Genomic DNA, 19630 nt, shown 5'->3' with positions numbered 1-19630 from the left:
ACCGATGTACATATGTGGAGCATGTGGCCCATACTGTTCCTCGTGGACCACATTCAGATGGCAGATCATGTGCGTTCTCTAATAGTGAAAACATTTAATTTCAGATGCTTGAAGGCACTTTGACTTCAGCCATGGTTGTTATCAGTTAGACCAAATTCTGGGGTGATGGGATATTTGTCTTTTTGAAATTTGGGTGAGATTTGTTTTTTACGAGTTTTGATTTTGTTTGATTTAGATTACAGTAACATGTTTATAATGATGTAGATCGAATTTTGTTACATATTTTGATGTAATATACAGTTTATTTCTGTTCTATTGCTGTGAAATACTGCATGTCAAAATTCATTCCAAAAGCTTTTGACGAAGTTGATTGAAAACCCCAAAAGCATAAAGATGGGACAAATGGATGGGATTTGGTACTAAGCAAGTAATGATGATACTAAAAAGCAACAATTTGACTCAAATAAATGTATTGACAGTCTTGCTGGTTCCTCTTCTTTCCTTCATCCCCTAACTACCGGTAGTTGAAATAAAGTTAAGACTGAATCAGGAAAACAAGCCATTTCACCCGTCACTAACCTTGCACTGACGCAGCAGCTGATTTATTTACAGTGTAATGGTCTTTATTTATAGTGTAATGGAGATTAGCTGTTTCACAGCACTGTTTCAAAGTTCGTGGTATTTAAAGTGCATGCAGGCGAACAGAGTGGTCACGGGATTCTGCCAGCTCAGTTTAATTTTCAGAGACTGTCGGCGAGGTCACTGTAAACTGGTTGAAGCCGGACCAGCAACTTGTTTACTGGGCTGACTGTACTTACAGGTTATGCTCTCAGAAACCTCCTTTTAGGGTCAAGAAAGCAGGTGGTGAAAACCCCTCACTTCCTCTTCTGAACCATTATTAAGATTGAACAATGTCCCATCTATGCCTTGCAAATTAGACAAGTAAAGAAAACAATGGACGAGTGCCTTTAATCTCTTTGTCCAAACACCTGTGCACTGTGGACACAATGTTCAATTTCCGTTTAAATATAGATAAGTTCTCACTTCAGTAATTTCTGCTGTGTGCTTCATTTAAAAATAACACTATTACTTGTGTTAATATTATGTTGATTAATAATAACTTAAGTATATCGGTGTATGGAATATGAATTAATTGTATCTGTACACAGTAGTGTCTATACATTATTGAAGTAGCCAGACCCATGCAGCATCAAGATAAACAGATTCATCATCGGTAAACGGGGGAAAAAACAGGTGTGCATGTCCCAATGTAAAGAAATAGCAGTGAAGTTTTGGGAACAGAACAACGTCTTGCCACATGAAGCAGCAGGTGAAACATTAGACATGAGGAGACAGTTTTGCACAGTCAACCGCATGACACGACTGACGTCAGCTGGAATCCTGACCTAGAGCTGCTGTGGAAAGTCACATGTGTGTCCTAAAACACCTCAACTAGTTTTTTATTTCGTGCGGGGCACTAAGTACAAGGAAAGGATGTAGGACAAAGGTTATCCACCCTAGAGCTCTTATCAAATGCCCCCTGAAAACATTTAGGGAATCCAGACAGGCCTCTCTGTCTGATTGGCCACATTTATCAACCAATAGAAACATGAAGTATGCTCCTCGACGTCAGTGTAGTAATACGAGCTGCTGTCCCCACATGTTTATGTGTGAAATGGTATGTCAACTTTAAGGTCTGGGTTTAAAGCTTGAATATATTCACGATAGTGCCAGCAAGTTTTACTGTGAAATTAGAAACAACATGAACATATTCTCAATGATTATATGTGCTCATAGTGTGTGAGTGCATTCCAGGCTACCATGATGACACTGTTAGGAACAGATCAACAAGTGCTCAGATGTCCGGCTGTGTGCCGCAGGCTAGTAAACATGAGATATACATAACAGGTGGGTCATGCTTTCCGACAGTCATGAGCAAAAGGTGCTTATATAATCAGCAGCTTCTTCTTATCCTTCAACATAAAGAGACAGGGACACAGAAGGGACTAACTGCCTCCAGGATTGTGTATTCTTTCTCTCAGCTGGATTACAACTTTCCTGGAAAACCATCCAGGTAAACTCTTACACAAAAATAACAGTGATTAAAAAAAAAAAAAAAACTTTATTCATGAGCTCAGACTCAACCTATGTCACTTGATATTTAGTTTAAAAATGAAACCAATGTAAATAAATATTGAAGTGCTTCAACTATTAAAAGTTTTGTACCTCTGATTAAGTTATACGGTATTACTCAGCGATCATAATGATACAGCTATTAATGAAATGTGTGAAAACAACTATACAAACTCTCCTTGGATGGCAAATAAATGATAAATGCTAGTTTTTGAAGTGAGAGGTGGTATGCTGGCTGTCTCATTTCAAACAGCGTTTATGGCCCAATGCATTTACACAACAGAACCGATTCTAAAGACCAGAGTACTTCTCGAAAAAACTTGAAGTTTACGGGCATGCGCAATTTTTGCATGAACACATGTTTTTTTTACACTCAAGTACAATCAGGTTTTACCTCAGTTTCTGTAGATATGTGGATGTTGTAATCAGAAGAAATTGGGATTAAATGTGAGATGTGTGTGTTTGTCTTGAGCTGAGTGATGACTTTCTTTGGCGTATGTGGTTTGATACACACAGGGGTCCTGGTGGGAAAAAAATCATTAAGAGCAGATTTTTCTATTAATGTCATCAACCTAGACCTATAAATGGTTGGCATCAAGCCCAAAGACGCGGTGCCCTCTGCGGCAGTTAAATTCTTCGGAGCAGGCACGGCGGGCTGCATTGCTGACCTCATCACCTTTCCATTGGATACCGCCAAAGTCAGACTACAGGTTAGAAGCCAAGAAGACATTTTAACTTCAGAGTTTGCTCCAAATATGGCTTGATTAAGATTTGTCTAAACCTGCTGTTGACAATCCTTGAATGTAATTTTACTGTCCAGATTCAGGGAGAGTCTCAGAAAGGGGCCAATGCGGTGAAGTATCGGGGAGTGTTTGGCACCATCACCACCATAGTGCGCACAGAGGGGCCCAGCAGCCTTTACAGTGGACTGGTGGCAGGACTCCAGAGGCAGATGAGCTTCGCCTCTGTCCGAATTGGCCTCTACGACTCCATGAAGCAATTCTACACTCGAGGCACTGAGAGTGAGTTGCATAACCTGAGTATCATTGCGTCATATAGGAACCAGGTGGTTTCTTTCCCGCTGCTTCATTGTGACTTAAATACTCATGCTGCGCAGGTGCTGGGATTGTTACTCGGCTCATGGCGGGATGTACCACGGGAGCCATGGCTGTGGCTTTTGCTCAGCCAACAGATGTGGTGAAGGTGCGTTTCCAAGCCCAGGTGCGGCTGGCTGACGGTGGGAGGAGATACAACAGCACCCTGGATGCCTACAAGACGATTGCCCGAACTGAGGGAGTACGGGGCCTTTGGAAAGGTGCTTGTCATGTTACATCTTATATATATATATATATATATATATATATATATATATATATATATATATATATATATATATATATATGAAAAAAGCATTATATCTGTTTCTTATCATGGTATCTAAGTAACCATTCTCCTTTTGGTTTTTTTAAGGTTGTATGCCCAACATCACCCGTAATGCCATTGTAAACTGTGCAGAGCTGGTGACCTATGACATGATCAAAGAACTCATCCTGAAGTATGACCTAATGACAGGTGTGGCGGAAAAGCAAAGAAATGATCGCAGAAACTGAAAATATGATTCCAATTTCTTACACTTCCAAATATCAAGTATTGGGGAAGAATGTGATTCAGCTTCTTTCCTCCGACAGACAACCTGCCGTGTCACTTCACGGCTGCCTTCGGTGCAGGCTTCTGCACAACGGTAGTGGCTTCTCCTGTGGATGTGGTCAAAACGCGGTTCATGAATTCGGCAGATGGCCAATATAGGAGCGCTACCAGCTGTGCTCTCACCATGGTGAAAAATGAAGGACCCAGCGCCTTCTATAAAGGGTAAACACACGCTTGCAGAGCGGTGAACCAAACCACGATAATACAACCTTTTTGGGACACTTCCTTACCTTCCTTTCCTTTGTCTCCTTTAGGTTCATGCCTTCTTTCTTGCGACTGGGGTCGTGGAACATTGTGATGTTTGTGACATATGAACAAATTAAAAGAGGTATGACCAGGACACAGCAGTACTGGGAGTCGCCGCTTTGACCTCAGCTTGACTACTTTTTTAGACGGCACTGCACAGACACAGCGGCCTAACCTTCACCACGATGCAGTGGTGACCCGGGGTTGGAAAAGGGCGTCATGAAGACTCGTGGCAGCGAGATGAAGCTCTACAACTTAAATAAACAGACTCTGAGAGCATCGTTGCAAGAACAAAATGATGCAAGTATGAAAAGACATTTTATGGATTGTAATGGAGAGCACCTTTATCAAAAAATGCTGATTGAGGAGTGAAAGACGGATGTGCGATTGTAATTCCACAGGGTGACTGTATGTTTGATCTCTTTTCAGGTACTGTATATAGGGTACTAAAACCTTGATCAGCTTGCTGTTACATAACTTTGAAGATGGATGTTTACAAGAATGAACTGTGAGATAATGTGAACAATGTTACGGTGTCATTTTGTTTGTTATTCAGGGTAGGTTTTCCCTGAGGGCAATAGACAGTGACCTTATGTTGCTTTCAGTTTTATGGTTTACAATGTTTACCATTGTTTGTATATGCGATCAGGGACTTATAGGTATATCATTGTGCTGTTCACTGTAAATAGCATGATTTATTGCTGGTCGATAAGTTATTAATATGTTGCAAACAATGACAAATGATAGCAAAATGAATAAATGAAGTGCCATGTTCTTCTTTGTTTATTATTCAATTTTACTTTTATGTTTTGTTAGCTGTGTTACATCAGCCAAACCTGGAATACTGTTTAAAAGTATACTGTGTGATTAGATACAAACAAAAGTTCATAAAGTGACTGAAGTGGAGTGATAAATTAGATTTAGATTAGATTACAGAAATCAGAGCATCTGGGGATGTAAGTGGGACAGTATTCTGTATGTTTAATTGTGGCAGAAATCAGCAGTATACACCATCTCAAAGTCTTCGGACAAATGAGATAACTGCACAGGATTTACTTCACATGTTATAATTTGATGACTAAGGCAAGTTTTTTCAAAATCAGCCAGTAAGAGAAATTGCTATCAAACGATCAAATATTACAATTCAATTCGTATTTGATAAAGAATATAGTGATTTGGGAAAGTAGACCGCAAAGAAATGGCTTCAAAACATGTCTTAGTCAGAACCTCTATATAACCCAAATAATAAACTACAAGTAGCTTAGTATTTAAGTACAAGGAGTGCTCAGGGCTTCAGCAGCTGCAGGGAAAGGGTCTGCAGTGAGGTATCGTGGAGTCTTTGGCACCATCACCACCATGGTGCGCACAGAGGGACCCAGGAGCCTTTACAGTGGACTGGTGGCAGGACTCCAGAGGCAGATGAGCTTCGCCTCAGTCCGCATTGGCCTCTATGACTCTGTCAAACAGTTGTACACCAAAGGCTCTGATTGTGAGTATCTATGAATGTATTCCGATCTTAGCTAGTCAAGGGAGTCCTGCACCTATCAGACCTGACACCTGCCTCCCCTCTGGTTCAGATGTTGGTATCGGCATTCGACTGCTTGCAGGATGTACCACCGGGGCCATGGCGGTTGCTTTTGCTCAGCCTACAGATGTAGTGAAGGTCTGCTTACAGGGACAGGCCAGGCGTCCCAGGCAAGCCAGACGCTACTGTAGCACTATTGATGCTTACAAGACCATTGCTAAAGAAGAAGGCATTCGTGGTCTGTGGAAAGGTACAGTAGCTTGAGTTTAAGATTATTATTTTGTTATTAAAGAATCTGCTTTCATATCTTAAAACAAATCTTTTTGATATCATCATGCAGGTACAGCTCCAAACATTGCACGAAATGCAATCGTCAACTGCACTGAACTGGTGACGTATGATTTCATCAAGGATTCCCTCCTTAAGTCCACTCCCCTGACAGGTAAAACAATGGCTGCAGTACAACATGATGCAGACGCATGACATTATGCCCCCGTGCTCTTCTCTTTGATGCAGTAACGTTCATCTTTCGCTCCACAGACAATCTGCCCTGCCACTTTGTATCGGCCTTTGGTGCTGGGGCTGTGCATAACAGTGACTGCCTCTCCAGTTGATGTGGTCAAGACAAGATATATGAACGCTGCTCTTGGCCAGTACAGCAGTGTCTTTAATTGTGCTGCTGCCATGATGACCAAAGAGGGGCCGCTTGCCTTTTATAAGGGGTAAGCATTGACTGCGCGGACAATATTGAGAGGATTAGTGAGGATAAACATCAAACATTTATAGAGGTGGGTGAAGAGAGAGCAGGGTTGCAAATGTGCAAAACAGCGGTTGATATGAACGAGTGGCAATCAATCACATTGTTGTCATGTTCCCTTGAGGTTCATGCCATCGTTCTTACGCCTGGGCTCGTGGAACGTGGTGATGTTTGTGACATACGAGCAGCTGAAGCGAGCCATGATGGCAGCGAATCACAACTTCACAGCTATACCCTAACCATCATTGTCTGTGAGAAGGCGGATGTTGTAGCACAGCGGTGTTGTTTACAAATGTCTTTGCGTCTTGTTGCCTCCTAGTGTATATTTCAACTCAAAGTGTCAACGTTATACAAATTGCGTTGATACTTCACTCTCTCATGGCCACATTAGTCATGAGTCACAGGATGGCAACACATGTAGTATAATCTGTTTATTTTGGAAAAGAGAGAGCTTGTTTGATCAGATGCTTGCTCTCGGCAGAGAGCTTCTTGGGAAACTGGATGTCAAAAGCAAGGATGAGGTTTCCCCTCTGGGACGGATCCTGGGACAGCGGCATTCCCTCTCCAGTCACCACTTTGTTGTACGAAGGGCTGTTGTGTTGGTGAAACAAATCGGAGACAGGAAATTGGTAATTGATGCACAAACCTGAAACAATGCCAATTCATCAAGAAATGTCTGTAATATCAGTGTACTGTTTATATAAAGAGCTGGACTTTCTTATGATCAGCTCTCTCTGTTTTGATCTTCATGTTTAAATCAGCTTTGAGACTGTCACATTAATAGGAATGACAAAAAATGAATTCAGTTATGTAGTATTCCACTTACTGCACAATGTCATTGATGGGGATACTGATGAGCCTGCCATCTAGTGTCTGCACATCCACAGAGAACCCGGTCAAGGCCTGTGGGAAAGGCTCAGTGTTTATTCTGCTTAAAGGAAATCTTTAAGTATGACTCATAATTATTCTGGCTCTCATTAACGTGACTCACCATCTTCAGAGTGATGTGAGCCTTGTAGAGCAGGTCGTTGTGTTGTCTTCTGAACAGGGGGTGACTCTTCTGTTGCAATATGAACACCATATCTGCAGGGATGAGGTTTGGTCCCTAAAGGTAAAATACAGCACACAGATAACCCTGCAGTTAGGCTCATATCAAGCAAAATAAAAGAGGTAAGAGAGACTAAAAATAAGGCAGTAATTACTTAGCGGCATATATTCATACAAGCATGTGTGAGCACCTTGAAAGAGATCAGCTGAGGCCACCTACTGGTAGCATTGCATCAGATCCAGTGGAAACAATATTTTCTGAGCTGTTCATATTTAAGCATTATGTTCTGTTATCTTTACCTGATACATATATCCAGTCTTACATTCTGTGGTCAACAGCTTGAGCAATTTTCCAGTCATGCTTCAGCAACATTATCTCAAACACATATTCACCAAACATAATTACAATACACATTGAGACTTGCTAAAAAAAATAAAAAATACATTCAGTATTAAGCTAATTAATAACCACTTTATGATTCATCCCATATCATCTGAAAGCCGGGGTTGTGTATAATGAAGTCCCATTAGCTGAGAGATCAGCTCGAACAGAGTGTTTGATAAATCAGCACCAGGGACAGCGCCACAAGCCAAAACTCAGGGCATAACACACTTTCTTGTAAGAAATTCTGCATTAGGCAAAGAAATAAAGGAGTCATGCAGACTATGACCACAGCCTTACTTTGCTTTTATCCAAAATAACTCATCCTCTCCTCAACTAGAACAACTTATACTAACTTTAATCAAACTAGTGAAACCATTACAAATCACACTTTCTCAGCCCATTTTTCTGACCGTTCTCACAGAGGCAGCAATCGGTCAGCAGAGAAGAACTACAACAACAGGTCAAATCCCCTAAACAGTAATACAGCACATTATGGTTATCAGTGACCATTAGTACAGCTGTCGTAATGGTGATGTATTGTTCTTTTACCTGATCTCCCTCTTTGGGGAAAATAATTCTTGTTCCTTCTTTCCATCCAGGCTTCACATCTATAGTCAGGATCTTGTCTTTGATGCTGGACTGGCATCCATCCTCATTCATAACCTGTTAACCACAAATGAGGCTAAAATGAATAAATGTATGAATTCAGCTGTGAGAATTCAGCTGTGAGATGAAAGAAGATAGTTATCTCACATGCACAATAGCTCTTACCCGGCGAGATATCTTAACCTTTTTTGTGCATCCGTTGAAGAGATCATCCAGGGACAAAGAAAGGTCTCTCTCCATGTGAGGATCCTGTGTCTTCACCGTTCCTTGTTGCAGGCCACCGAACTGAAGAGGTGCATCAATCAGAAAGAAGTCTAGCAAAACAAAATAAACTTCAGTTAATAAGTATGGCATTTGAATGAGCACATTCACTTCATGGTCTGTTTCTCTCACCTGCGAATGGGTTGTCGCCTCCAAAAAACTCTCTGAATGTTTTGTCTGGGTTCTCATGGTACACATATTTCGATGACCAAGCCCCATTGCTGCCAACCTCAGGCGGGACACCACCTTTTAGACCCTCCTCACCAAACTTGTCATAGGTTGCCTTTTTCCGTGCTGTCACAAAGAACATAGGTTGTTGTAGACACATGCTGCCAGTCTCCATGCAGTGAATACAGGTTAAATGTGTGTTGGTACTCACGGTCGATCAACACTTCGTAGGCTTCACCCAGTTGACTGAATTTCTCGGAGCTTCCAGTCTCCTTGTTGCTGCTCGGATGAAACTTCAATGCAAGACGTCGATATCTAGTAATGTTAAAAGAGGGAAAGTGACAATAAGCACAGACGCCTGATGCGTCTGAAGTTTTAGTTAACGTAACGTTAACATATTGGTGGCTATTTTACCAAAACTTACGCTTTTTTGATATCCGCGTCTGTTGCGTTTGTGTTTATTTCCAGCGTCTCGTAGTAATCGTTAAACATTATGGAGGTAAATGCTCACAACTATCTTAAAAAATGAAAGGAAAGCTCAGTATGTCCCCGCGCAATGTGGGTCTCAAAATAACAAAGCTTGACACGTTGTTTAGCTTGGTTTCCAGGGTAACAGCTCGGGATGCTCTCGCGGGACATGCATTAATGGCTGAACGGCGATCGGTCATTCTTGCAAGTCTCGCGAGAGCAGGATCCACACTGTCGAAGAAAAAAAATAAACAAACCATTTGACTGCTGTGTTCATGTAATACAAATAGTTATAGTTTGATGTCTTGCTGGGTGTTGTTAGGCCACGGTGGAATAGTTATTACTGTTACTCTCAGTCACATATAAACTTAGTATTACACTGACTAACCCATGAAAGGGGCTATACAAAGAGTTAGTTGGATTTATTGATTGCTGTCCCACTGCATACAAACTGAGGCCTTTTATTTTAAGTGATAGGCTGAAGATTTACAGATCAACATATTTAATTCATAATTCAGATTTTAAAAGATACTGTGTCAGTAGTTGAAGCCAAATCCTAAAGCGGTCAATAAAACATTGATGAATTCCAGCAGAAGTGACAAGTGTGTTTTTATTTTTTCATTTAAAACCATTCCAGACAGAGACGTTAGGGGCTACTATGTCATACAAATCAGACTCTCCTCCATATAAGTTCACACAAAAATTGCACTGTATTTATCAGTAAGATCAAATTGCCATTTAGAGGGAACAGCAGAGGCTCCCTCCTCTGTCTGCTAAAGGTGGTGCAGATGGATGCATATTCTATTAGAGATGCAGTACTTGCACCAAAAGTGTAGATATTAACAGCCATAAAAAAAGAAAGAAATATGAATCCAATTGAAATAAATATTACAAGTCATTGTGGATTAAATACACATGTGGAATAATCACTAACAAAAGATCAATACCAACAAATTAACAAGCAAAAAAAAGCATGTAAAGTGTTCATAAAACTTAACTATATAAACCCAAAGCCAAGGAAGCCCTCTACAATTGAACTCCAAAAGGCATATATCTCCATATCTAATGTTTACACTGGGTTTCATGAGTATGATATAATATATGAGCATCCTTCTCAAATACTGTCTTCAAAGAAAGTTTTAATCTATGATATCTGTAGTCTTTAGAAAAAAAATAAAATTAAAGATCTATTCAAATAAAAAGGTAATAGAAAATGGAAGCCAAGGTAAACATAACCCATCTCAAGGGACACGTATGGGAAGAGAGGAAGGACGGTAATGTGGAGGGTGTAGCGGTAGTGTTGCTCTTGTAGTAGGTGTCGTGTGTTTGTGCTGGTCAGAGACCAGGCGGTGATGTGCGACTCTGTATTCACTTGTCGGTTCTTGCTGGTGCATGTTGGGAGAAGTGAGACTCTACTGGTACAGGCTCCACAAAGCTCGCTCTGTTTAAAAGGAGCTCTGGCACCACGGGGGTGCAGTAAACGTGTCAACGGAAGCCCCGACTGATTCACCTCAACACAACTCTGCAACCTTGTCCACAAATGATTCCAGTTAAAACAAAAGAACAGATTCATGAATGAATCCTTTCACGTCAATTGCAACAGCACAAATTAAGTTGACTGACAAATACGCATAACATTGTGCGTATTAAGCTTAAAGCAATATTTAACATAGTTTTTCAGAATATTGTCACTCAACACATAGTTTGATTGATGTCCTAAACACTTGTTTTCAGTTTGGTTCAAACGGTCTTCTTCAGACACAAACTACAGCACAGTGACAGCTGTCAGTACAGTTTCATCGTATACATGTGTTACAGTGCAAATATTCACTGTGAGCGATTTGTGACTTTCAGAGCAATTCTTTCTCACGATGGCGAGTATAACGGCTGTAGTGTGTGAGCTCCTTCAGGCTGGGGGACAGAAATGGGTGCAGTGAAAAGGTACAGATACAGAAAAACCAACTGGGTTCGATAAAAAGCCAGGAGAGAAATATCAAGCAATGACACGAGCTGGCATTAGCAGGAACAGCTTCCGTCGTTGGCAGGTACCTCTGGTGGCTTATCCATCAGCTTCACATCAATCACTGAAGGGTTTCAGAGTGAAGGAACATCACAGAACGGGACAATGTACGAGATATTTTGTTAGAACTAACATAACTTCACAATGTGCACGTGAATATACATTATTTACAAGTTCTGAAGTCATACTTACTAACATAATTTATTAAAACTAAAGTCGTAAAGTAGATAAACTCTTATCTGTAATCTGAATCAAACTGCTGGGAATCCAAATTAACTGCATCCTAGAGGTGGCGAGTATTTTTCTAAAATTATAACCACAGTAAAATAGTCAGTGAGCTGGAGCCAATATGTGCCCTGACTAGTAAAATAAATCTAAAAGGGACACATGTGTTAAACAGCAACAGCTAGCTGGGACTATCCATGTGACACGACATAAAAGAGCGAGGAGACCTCCGGACTCCCTTCTGTCACGACAGACACCGACGCCGTGTGCATGTACACAAAGGATACTGTCCCCTCTACTCTTGTCCTGTGTGTTGTCCATGCCAGGGAGGGCGGCTGCAACACGCCGGAAAAGCTGAAGGGAAAGAGAACCAAATGTTTTCTGTCAGAGACGGAAATACACTCAAAGCACGACAGAATCACAGGATGAAATCCAGATAGATTCCCATGACATGATTTAGCACAAGGGTCGCCTGAAGCTCGCACAGAGGAAGACAGCCACCAGAGCTTTCTCCAAAATTTGATTATAATTTAGCAGCATGTTTTTGAACCACTGCACAGCTCTAGTGCCTTGAAAAAAAAGGGGGTAACTGTGCCTTCGATGGAGCTTGGAGGACTTTAAGTGATTGACGGATTCACATGATTTTGCTCAACATGCCCGCCCACCGCTAAAAAGCGTAACATAGGACCAGACTTTATGCACATGCAACAAAAACTGCTTATCCGTGTCGCAGCAATGGCCGTTTCCACTGGTCGCAGCAAAGTAAACAGAGCTGTAGTTCATCAAACTAATTATGGTCCCGTTCTATTTAGCGTGTCACAGACGTTCCAGTGAGCCAGCATGCACAATAGGCCCAGCTAAATGGAACAGGGCCATTATAAATATGATCAATTACACTGCATTTACCCTGCAGATTTCAAAATGTGCTGTTGTGAAAAGGGCCTGTTGGTTTTCAAACCCTTACCCACCTCTAGGGCTCTATGATCAACAGTTGGCAATACAAAGCATTGCCTCTAGCAGGTAAGAGAGCTTGAAAACAAATCCACACGCCTCACTAGCAAACAGACAAAGCCAAAGTTCAAAGCACACCTTTATGCGCGCATGCGTGTGTGAAATAGAAGCCAATCAGAAGAGCGCATGAGCACTATGGACACACACACAGTGGCACACGCTCTACCTGTTTGACATTGTAGCCTGTCTTTGCACTCGTTTCAATAAACAGAACATTCATCTCTTTCGCTCTCTGCTCTCCCTCCTCTGTGGTTATCTGTCTGTGATGAGCCACGAGTCATCACACGCGCACGCGCACACACACACACACACACACACACACACACACACACACACACACACACACACACACACACACACACACACACACACACACACACACACACACACACACACACACACACACACACACACACACACACACACACACACACACACACACACACACACACACACAAGGGGGAAAAAAAACAGACTGTGATTACATTGAAGTGGATTGACAAGCCGTGCCCCTTCCTGATGCTACTGCCATCTGAGCTCCAGACCAAAAGTCGTCCGGTAAAACTTCAGGCTGTTCAATGTCCCACAATGGGGACAGAAGGCTTTACATTTTGGAAAGAAAATGAACGCTGATTTAACTGGCAAGTTTTAAAAAATGGCTGTTTAAGAAGGTCTAAACTATTCTAGGATGACTCTTTAAAAACTCTAACTCCCCCAACATCTGACCTGTGATTGTGTTGGGCGACCTTTTGGGGGTGGAGCCCAGGTGGCAGCAGGACGACGGAACACGACTCACACACACACTCTCACCTGCTTTACGTTGTAGCCCGCTTTCGCACTTGTCTCAATAAACATTACATTTAGTTCTTTGGCTTTCCGCTCACCCTCTTCAATAGATACTTGCCTGCGGTAGATAAGGAGGTTAGGAGATACACAGCGAAAGACATTGCACAACTTACTTCATTAAACAGGTGGATGATCACACGGTAGACGCTTTCAGATCAAGAATACCATCAAACATCACAGCTGACAACTATCAATACATTTATGAGCTTGATCTGTTGAAGATTAGATAACGTGGATTGAAACAAAGAAAGAGGGCATTTCATATAGAAGAACGTCAATGAGAGCTTTGACATGCTCAAAGGGCAGAGATCACTTGCTCTGCCTCAGAAAAGGGCAGAGGAACTCTGTATCGATAGGCAAGCAGCAACGATCAATGACTTCATTAGTAGGCTCTTAATGGAGAAGACCCACTTACACACTAGCAGGAGGAAGGATGAGCGGATTACCTTTTGTCTGCAAGGTCCGTCTTGTTTCCCACCAACATGATGATGACATCACCTCCTCTCTCCGTTCTCACATCATCGATCCATTTTGTGGTTTGCTGGAAGGAGTTGACATCTGAAAGAGAGATGCCGGAGAAACAGGAAGCGGCGCATCAGTATTCAGGAGATGAAAAGGAAGTGGAGTTCACATCTTGACCAAGTCTGTGTGCTTGCATCACATCATGCAACAAACATTTACCAACAGAAGTAAGCGTGCAAGTGGATTTATACTGATTGTTAATGAACGTTAACAGAGGACGAGGCCATTGCGGCATCAACACCAGAGTGCACAGGCGATCCACCTACTTGTGATGTCGTACACCACGACAGCAGCAGCAGAGTCTCTGATGTAGCTCGGGATGAGGCTACGAAACCGCTCTTGCCCCGCCGTGTCCCACAACTGCAACCTGATCTGTGGGGCAGGAAGGGGATTGGGGGGGAAACAAAAGGAGAAAAACAAAAAAACAAAAAGGGATGAAAATAAAACAAGAAAAAAAAATGAGGTAAGTTATGTTGACAAAAAGGCAAATTGAAAAGAAAAACGGAATAAAGTTAGACGAATGGGAAACGATAGAGGGAGTTCAAAGAGAACCTAGCGCATGCAGGTAGTGGATGACCACTAGAAGGAGCAAGCTGTCTTGGCCTGAGGGGGGGGGGGAATAAATAAATAATCACCCTTCACTTGTCATCAACCCTCCTCTCTTGATCAAGTAAGGTGTTTCATTTCAAAACAGGAATGGAGACAATAGATGATGGGGGAGGAGGGAGAGGAAGAAAACTTGTGTTGAGGAGAGAAAGAAACAAAGAGAGGGAGGACGGTCCGGCATCCAACTCAAGACTTGGAAGGCTGTACAAATGGCGTGTGTGTGCTTGTCAGAGAGAACATAACGGAGTGATTGTAGAAGAAAAAAAGAACGACACAGAATCATGTCAGAAATCAGCATCTGAGTGTCTGTTGATATAACACTGCAGTCAGTAAGATAATCTCCCCCAATCTGGACAAAGACAAGAAGAACCAACAATCAAAGACCGATTAAACAATCGTCAAAAAATTAATAACACTTACTGTTCGGTCTTCAAGGTACATTGTTTTCGACAGGAAATCTATTCCTATTGTGGCCTGAAAATGGGTGACAAGACGTTAAATATGCATAACGTTATTCAATCCATTGATGTTTGATTTCAGAACAATATGGACAATTATCAACTGTGATGAAATCAGGTGGAGGTATTGGTCTCACTTGGTAAGTGTTGTCAAAGCTGTCATACATGAACCTGGTGATCAGCGAAGTCTTTCCCACTAAAGAACAAACAGAAACAATAAAGTACTGGAAGTGCAACGATCATACTTTAAGTTCAGTTTGTTCAGAATAACTACATTAATGTGTTGCTCACATGAGGATAGTGCTGCAACTAACCCACCGTTGATTCATCCATCTCTTCTACTTTATTCTGATTCATTGTTTACATTTTAAAATTCCAAAATATTCAGTTTGATATAACACAGAAAAGCAGCATTCTCACTTGGTTTCACATTTTTAGGGCTGGATGAGGTGGTTGTTTGGCCTTTTTGCTTGAAAGACAACTTCAAAAATCATATAAATGAGCAACAAAAATACACAATATTACAGTTTAATAACAACCCCTGAGCAATAATACCTGAATAAGTTGAAACCATCTCCCTTTATGCCTGGTAACATTTAAAAAGATAAGTCTCATAAGTCACATGTTTCCTACACTGACAACATGCCAGCCTGATGTACAACTCTGCTGACAGTTTGAAATGTTAGGAAATAACATAAAAGGATGGATTACTATCTACGGTGAGTCATGAAGAGTTAAACACAAGATGCAGCATTACAGCTGAGTACAGTTGACGAGCCCTAGATGAAGAACACGTATAATGGACTGAGGCTGAAAGCAGCGCGTCACGCAACTCTCGCTACCCTTTGGAATTGTTATCTATTAAAAGGTGTGGTGCAGTTATTTGTAGGAGAAGTTGGAGGGTGGAGGAATGTTGAGAGACAAGAAGGGTTGGGAACCAGGCTCCCTGTATATTACCCTTCTGAATTGTTACTCCTTGCTGCGCCCTTAACTGACCAACTTCAATGATTCTTGGTGCTCCACGTCTATGCTTATACTCCTCCATTCTCTCAACACATTAGCTGTAAAATGGTTCACAACATTCCTTCAAACATGGCTGATGTTTAGCCTACAAGTCCAACACCACATTCAGCATGTTATTAGAGATACACACTCATACGGTTGTTTTGAGCACCCGCACAGGGCTCCCCAGCCTGCTTCACTGTGCTTGCGTTACATCAAGTGATGACGACATGGCCAAAGCCAACACAGCTGTTTACAAGGAGCCACAGCTGATCATACACAGTCTGACACAAACACACAAAGTCTGGCCTATCTGGATGAGAGTGGAGAGTCATATTACAGGACACAATGCCTTTAATAAATAATTACTGGCAGCATTCTTACACTATCGTACCCTGTTTCCACACTAGGGATGCACCAATCAGATCAGCTGGATCAGTATCAGTGTGGATCCTTATTAGGCAGATTGGATAATGTCAGGCCTCCATCAGTGATGGATCCACATGAAGTACAGTTTATTCAGTATCATATTAGTACTTTGTATCAGCAGATACCTCAAGTTGATATATCCTCCTCCGTATCGGGAGTGAAGTCTGTGCATAACTAATTATACATGCTTACACTGTGTGCTTTGTGTTGCCGTGCAAAACGCACAGCTGTGGAAAAAACGGAAAGCCGTGGAAGCAGGGCGTTGAACTATATAATTAACAACTCCACACCTTTACCTTTGAAAACGGATACATGATTGTTAAGGTACGGATCTATACTCCCTGCCCCCCTCTTTGTCTTCCAGGACAAGCACACCCTGTGTTCAGTTGTTTGGCTTGAAGGGGGGTTAATGAGTAGGGAGAGTGCAGGAATGCCACTGGACGGGTTTGGTCATTGGGATGAATCCCTTCTTCAAAGAAGAGCCCCCAGGGTAGCTGCACTGTGTAATCAGTGTCCTATTATTTTAGTACTTTGACTGAGATTTACAGCATTCTTCTTTAAACACAGTGTGTAACTTTAGCCTCCACAAAATACAACTGGTGTCATTTTATATAAAGTAATTTCAATTCTACCTAAAGTTACTATGTTAAACACTACTTGAATTGACACTTGTAACGTTCTCCTAACGTTAGCTGACTCCGTTCATAGTATGTTATCACAGCTCGCCACGGAAGTTAGTCAACAAGGGAACAAGTCGATTTCACAGACATGACTCAACCTATCTGGAAGAATATGAATCGCTTTTCCATTAAGCCGACGTGGACACGCATTTAGTAATAAGTAACGGTGTCGCAATACCACCACCATGCCCAGTTTAACGCAGCTAATGTTAGCTTAGCTAACTGGTTATCGTTAATCACCCGACCAGAGCCATAAAACTCTGGTGTTAGCTCGCTAACTTCACTTAAACCTCCTGCATAGCATCACACAGATTAGACATACACACAACTTTCAACGTTCACATCACACTCACCACTCTGTTCCCCGAGAAAGACCAATTTAAATTTCCTTAAAGGGTTCCCGAAGTCTCCGGCCGTAGACATGACTGTGTGAGGCGAGCCCTGACGTTACTTTTCGGGAGCTCCCGAGCTAGCCAGCTAATGCTAGCTAACCAGCGGTTGTCAGATATCAAAAGGTCTGAGCTCGGTTACGTTTGACCGGTTCGACAACCCTCAACACGGGCCACCTGGCGAGGTTTCGTGCTCTAAAATCCTTCCTGTAAGCTCCCAGACACTTTTTGATAACTCCCTAACTACTGCGGACAAGTTAGCATTACTGTCAGTTCTCTGACATGTCTCTACACCACAACTAGCCACCCCGGGCTACTCTTCTTCTTCACACACTAAGTTGACACTGTTTGCTAGTCGGCCATGTCGTTATACTGCCCTCTAGTGGTGGACACACTATGACAAAAAGGGTGTAGCCATATGGAGGAGCAACACACTGAATAATGTCACACTAATATGGAAAGACACGGATTGAATTATAAACCACATCTGTTTCAACAGTCGGACGTATAGTGGTCGAACAGAAGGCTCAAGGCTAAACCAAAAGAACCAGCCTGTGAATGAAGACTGTTGTGTCTTTGTATGCCCACAAGAGGGCGTACCCACCCCACCGCCAATGTCTCACCGAATAAGCAGCTTTCATTATTATATCTCACTCATTGGTCGTCCCATGAGACTGATAGTGGCCAAAACAGATGCTGAAATTTGATTCTAAAAATTGTAAGTATAATTTTTTCTCATTGAATCAGTATTCGACATGTAATTCACACCACAGACATGTTGGTGTTTTAGTTCCTCTCAATACTGAAATGTACTTACTTAATTCACATGTTTTACCACAGTTGCAGCTTGTTATTGACTTGATTTGACACATTTAGTTGGTGTATCATTCCTAAGAATGTCTGTGTAATACTTATGTAGGCTAACAATTCTATACAGGTCTAACACTTGTATAATATTAGTCAGGAAACTTAAGTTTAGACACATCCTCACTTAAAAATATAGTGCAAACATGTTGTAGGTGTTTTTTTCAGTTCAGGCGAGACTTTTCAGAGACGTCAGTGCAATGTGCACATGCAGCCTTATATTCAGTAGGTTTTGCTGGTAATCTTTCAACATCAAGCCAACTGGCAGGATTATGTGAACGAAATCAAATCACAGCAGTAGGTTTGAAATTGGAAGTTATATATCCGTACTATTTACAGGACTCAATGTAGCATCCCATTTGATTACTTATGACCTCCATATAACCGGACAGCTGCTGTCTAGAAGGTTAGAGCCCTGTGGGTAGATGACTTTAGTCACCTTCTTCATCCAAAAGACAGACAAACGCATGGACATCAACAGGGTTTATGTTTAGAGTTTATGTTTTACTGATCAGTAAGAACTCGTTAAATCAATTAACCTTGAAATTGTTTCACAATATTTTTATTGTAGTGACATGTTTCATAAGATTTACTGAATCACAAATTGCAGAAACATCAACCTGTAATTGTGATCACCAACGTAACAAGAGGTTCAAATATCTTCATCGATCCCAGTATACCAACAAAGAGAAAGCATCACAAACTATTGCTCTCTTCTTTACATACTAAGCTGTCCAAATAGATTTAAGTGATTTGATCATCAATTGATTTCCCCGAACAAATCTGCCTCAGTCTATAGGGGCGATGAAGGGCTGAGAGGTAAAATTGTGTTTTTAAGCCTTAAGAAAAGTGAGATATAACGTGAGGTTACTTATTTTGCATTGCCACCTATAATTGTTTCTCTAATGATGTTTCATAACCTCAAGACAGAAGGAATCCACTATGTCATATTTGTGGATGAAAACAGCATGCAAGGATCTTGCTGAGGCACTGACTGAGCTGGGATCTGCTCTTTCTTCCTGCATTCATTTGTATAATAAACCACGATTCATCACAGTGTTACTGCACATTAATTGCTAATCACCTCTTATTTCCTCATGCTATCAAGTGCCGTTGTTGTGAGGACAATATCACCTTACATATGGGACATGTAACATCAAGCTGAAAAGAAATTGCATATTTTATGATGTTGGATCCTGCAGAATGCCAGTTTTTTTTTTACATTTGCAGTTCTTAATACATGCAGTGTGAAATAAACACACATTCACGCATTTC

General features: G+C 41.5%; 3 protein-coding genes and 1 pseudogene across 6 annotated transcripts; 2 read left to right on the top strand and 2 right to left on the bottom strand.

Annotated features, from left to right (window-relative positions):
• Positions 1–1935: 1935 nt before the first annotated feature.
• On the top strand, positions 1936–4850 carry LOC306788292 (dicarboxylate carrier UCP2-like). 2 transcript variants are annotated; one of them, XM_079283757.1, is made up of 7 exons: positions 1936–2074; positions 2710–2843; positions 2954–3155; positions 3251–3448; positions 3604–3705; positions 3822–4002; positions 4095–4850. In XM_079283757.1, exons 2-7 carry the CDS (start codon positions 2718–2720, stop codon positions 4207–4209), a joined length of 924 nt encoding a protein of 307 aa, XP_079139883.1. In that variant the 5' UTR covers positions 1936–2074; positions 2710–2717; the 3' UTR covers positions 4210–4850. The 2 variants fall into 2 exon arrangements, with proteins under 2 accessions (XP_079139883.1, XP_079139882.1); XM_079283756.1 differs by having other exon boundaries at positions 1987–2074; positions 2650–2843.
• Positions 4306–6637, top strand: LOC306788034 (dicarboxylate carrier UCP2-like; annotated as a pseudogene). The gene is made up of 6 exons: positions 4306–4390; positions 5384–5575; positions 5664–5861; positions 5952–6053; positions 6152–6333; positions 6493–6637. The product of its transcript is annotated as a dicarboxylate carrier UCP2-like (transcript).
• A 137-nt stretch (positions 6638–6774) lies between these two features.
• On the bottom strand, positions 6775–9327 carry dnajb13 (DnaJ heat shock protein family (Hsp40) member B13; the record flags this gene model as incomplete). The annotated part of the gene is made up of 8 exons (XM_079283758.1): positions 6775–6959; positions 7195–7271; positions 7360–7473; positions 8350–8463; positions 8572–8720; positions 8800–8961; positions 9047–9150; positions 9260–9327. The coding sequence occupies 8 exons, from the start codon at positions 9325–9327 to the stop codon at positions 6800–6802; spliced, it is 948 nt and encodes a 315-aa protein (XP_079139884.1). The 3' UTR covers positions 6775–6799.
• Positions 9328–9895: 568 nt separating this feature from the next.
• Positions 9896–17799, bottom strand: LOC306788296 (ras-related protein Rab-6A). 2 transcript variants are annotated; one of them, XM_079283761.1, is made up of 8 exons: positions 17456–17799; positions 15129–15187; positions 14954–15007; positions 14194–14299; positions 13852–13963; positions 13370–13463; positions 11836–11902; positions 9896–11387 (listed from the first exon to the last, which is right to left on the bottom strand). In XM_079283761.1, exons 1-8 carry the CDS (start codon positions 17523–17525, stop codon positions 11320–11322), a joined length of 630 nt encoding a protein of 209 aa, XP_079139887.1. In that variant the 5' UTR covers positions 17526–17799; the 3' UTR covers positions 9896–11319. The 2 variants fall into 2 exon arrangements, with proteins under 2 accessions (XP_079139887.1, XP_079139888.1); XM_079283762.1 differs by lacking the exon at positions 13370–13463 and adding an exon at positions 12726–12819.
• Positions 17800–19630: the final 1831 nt, after the last annotated feature.

This window comes from Melanostigma gelatinosum (assembly GCF_949748355.1).
Source record: "Melanostigma gelatinosum genome assembly, chromosome: 14".
Classification (NCBI taxonomy): Eukaryota; Metazoa; Chordata; class Actinopteri; order Perciformes; family Zoarcidae; genus Melanostigma; species Melanostigma gelatinosum.
The sequence above is the reverse complement of the archived record's forward strand: the minus strand, read 5'-3'. Positions and strand labels throughout refer to the sequence as shown.

What these genes read in the sequence shown, in the direction of transcription:
- LOC306788292 (XM_079283757.1), top strand. Translation starts at nt 2,718, where the DNA reads ATGGTTGGCATCAAGCCCAAAGACGCGGTGCCCTCTGCGGCAGTTAAA. An exon ending in CCGCCAAAGTCAGACTACAG is followed by an intron (nt 2,844 to 2,953) that starts GTTAGAAGCCAA and finishes TTTACTGTCCAG; the next exon opens with ATTCAGGGAGAGTCTCAGAA. An exon ending in CCCAGCGCCTTCTATAAAGG is followed by an intron (nt 4,003 to 4,094) that starts GTAAACACACGC and finishes TGTCTCCTTTAG; the next exon opens with GTTCATGCCTTCTTTCTTGC.
- LOC306788296 (XM_079283761.1), bottom strand. Translation starts at nt 17,525, where the DNA reads ATGTCTACGGCCGGAGACTTCGGGAACCCTTTAAGGAAATTTAAATTG. An exon ending in GCTTTGACAACACTTACCAA is followed by an intron (nt 15,008 to 15,128) that starts GTGAGACCAATA and finishes ACCCATTTTCAG; the next exon opens with GCCACAATAGGAATAGATTT. An exon ending in CGGGCTACAACGTAAAGCAG is followed by an intron (nt 11,903 to 13,369) that starts GTGAGAGTGTGT and finishes CTTTCCCTTCAG; the next exon opens with CTTTTCCGGCGTGTTGCAGC.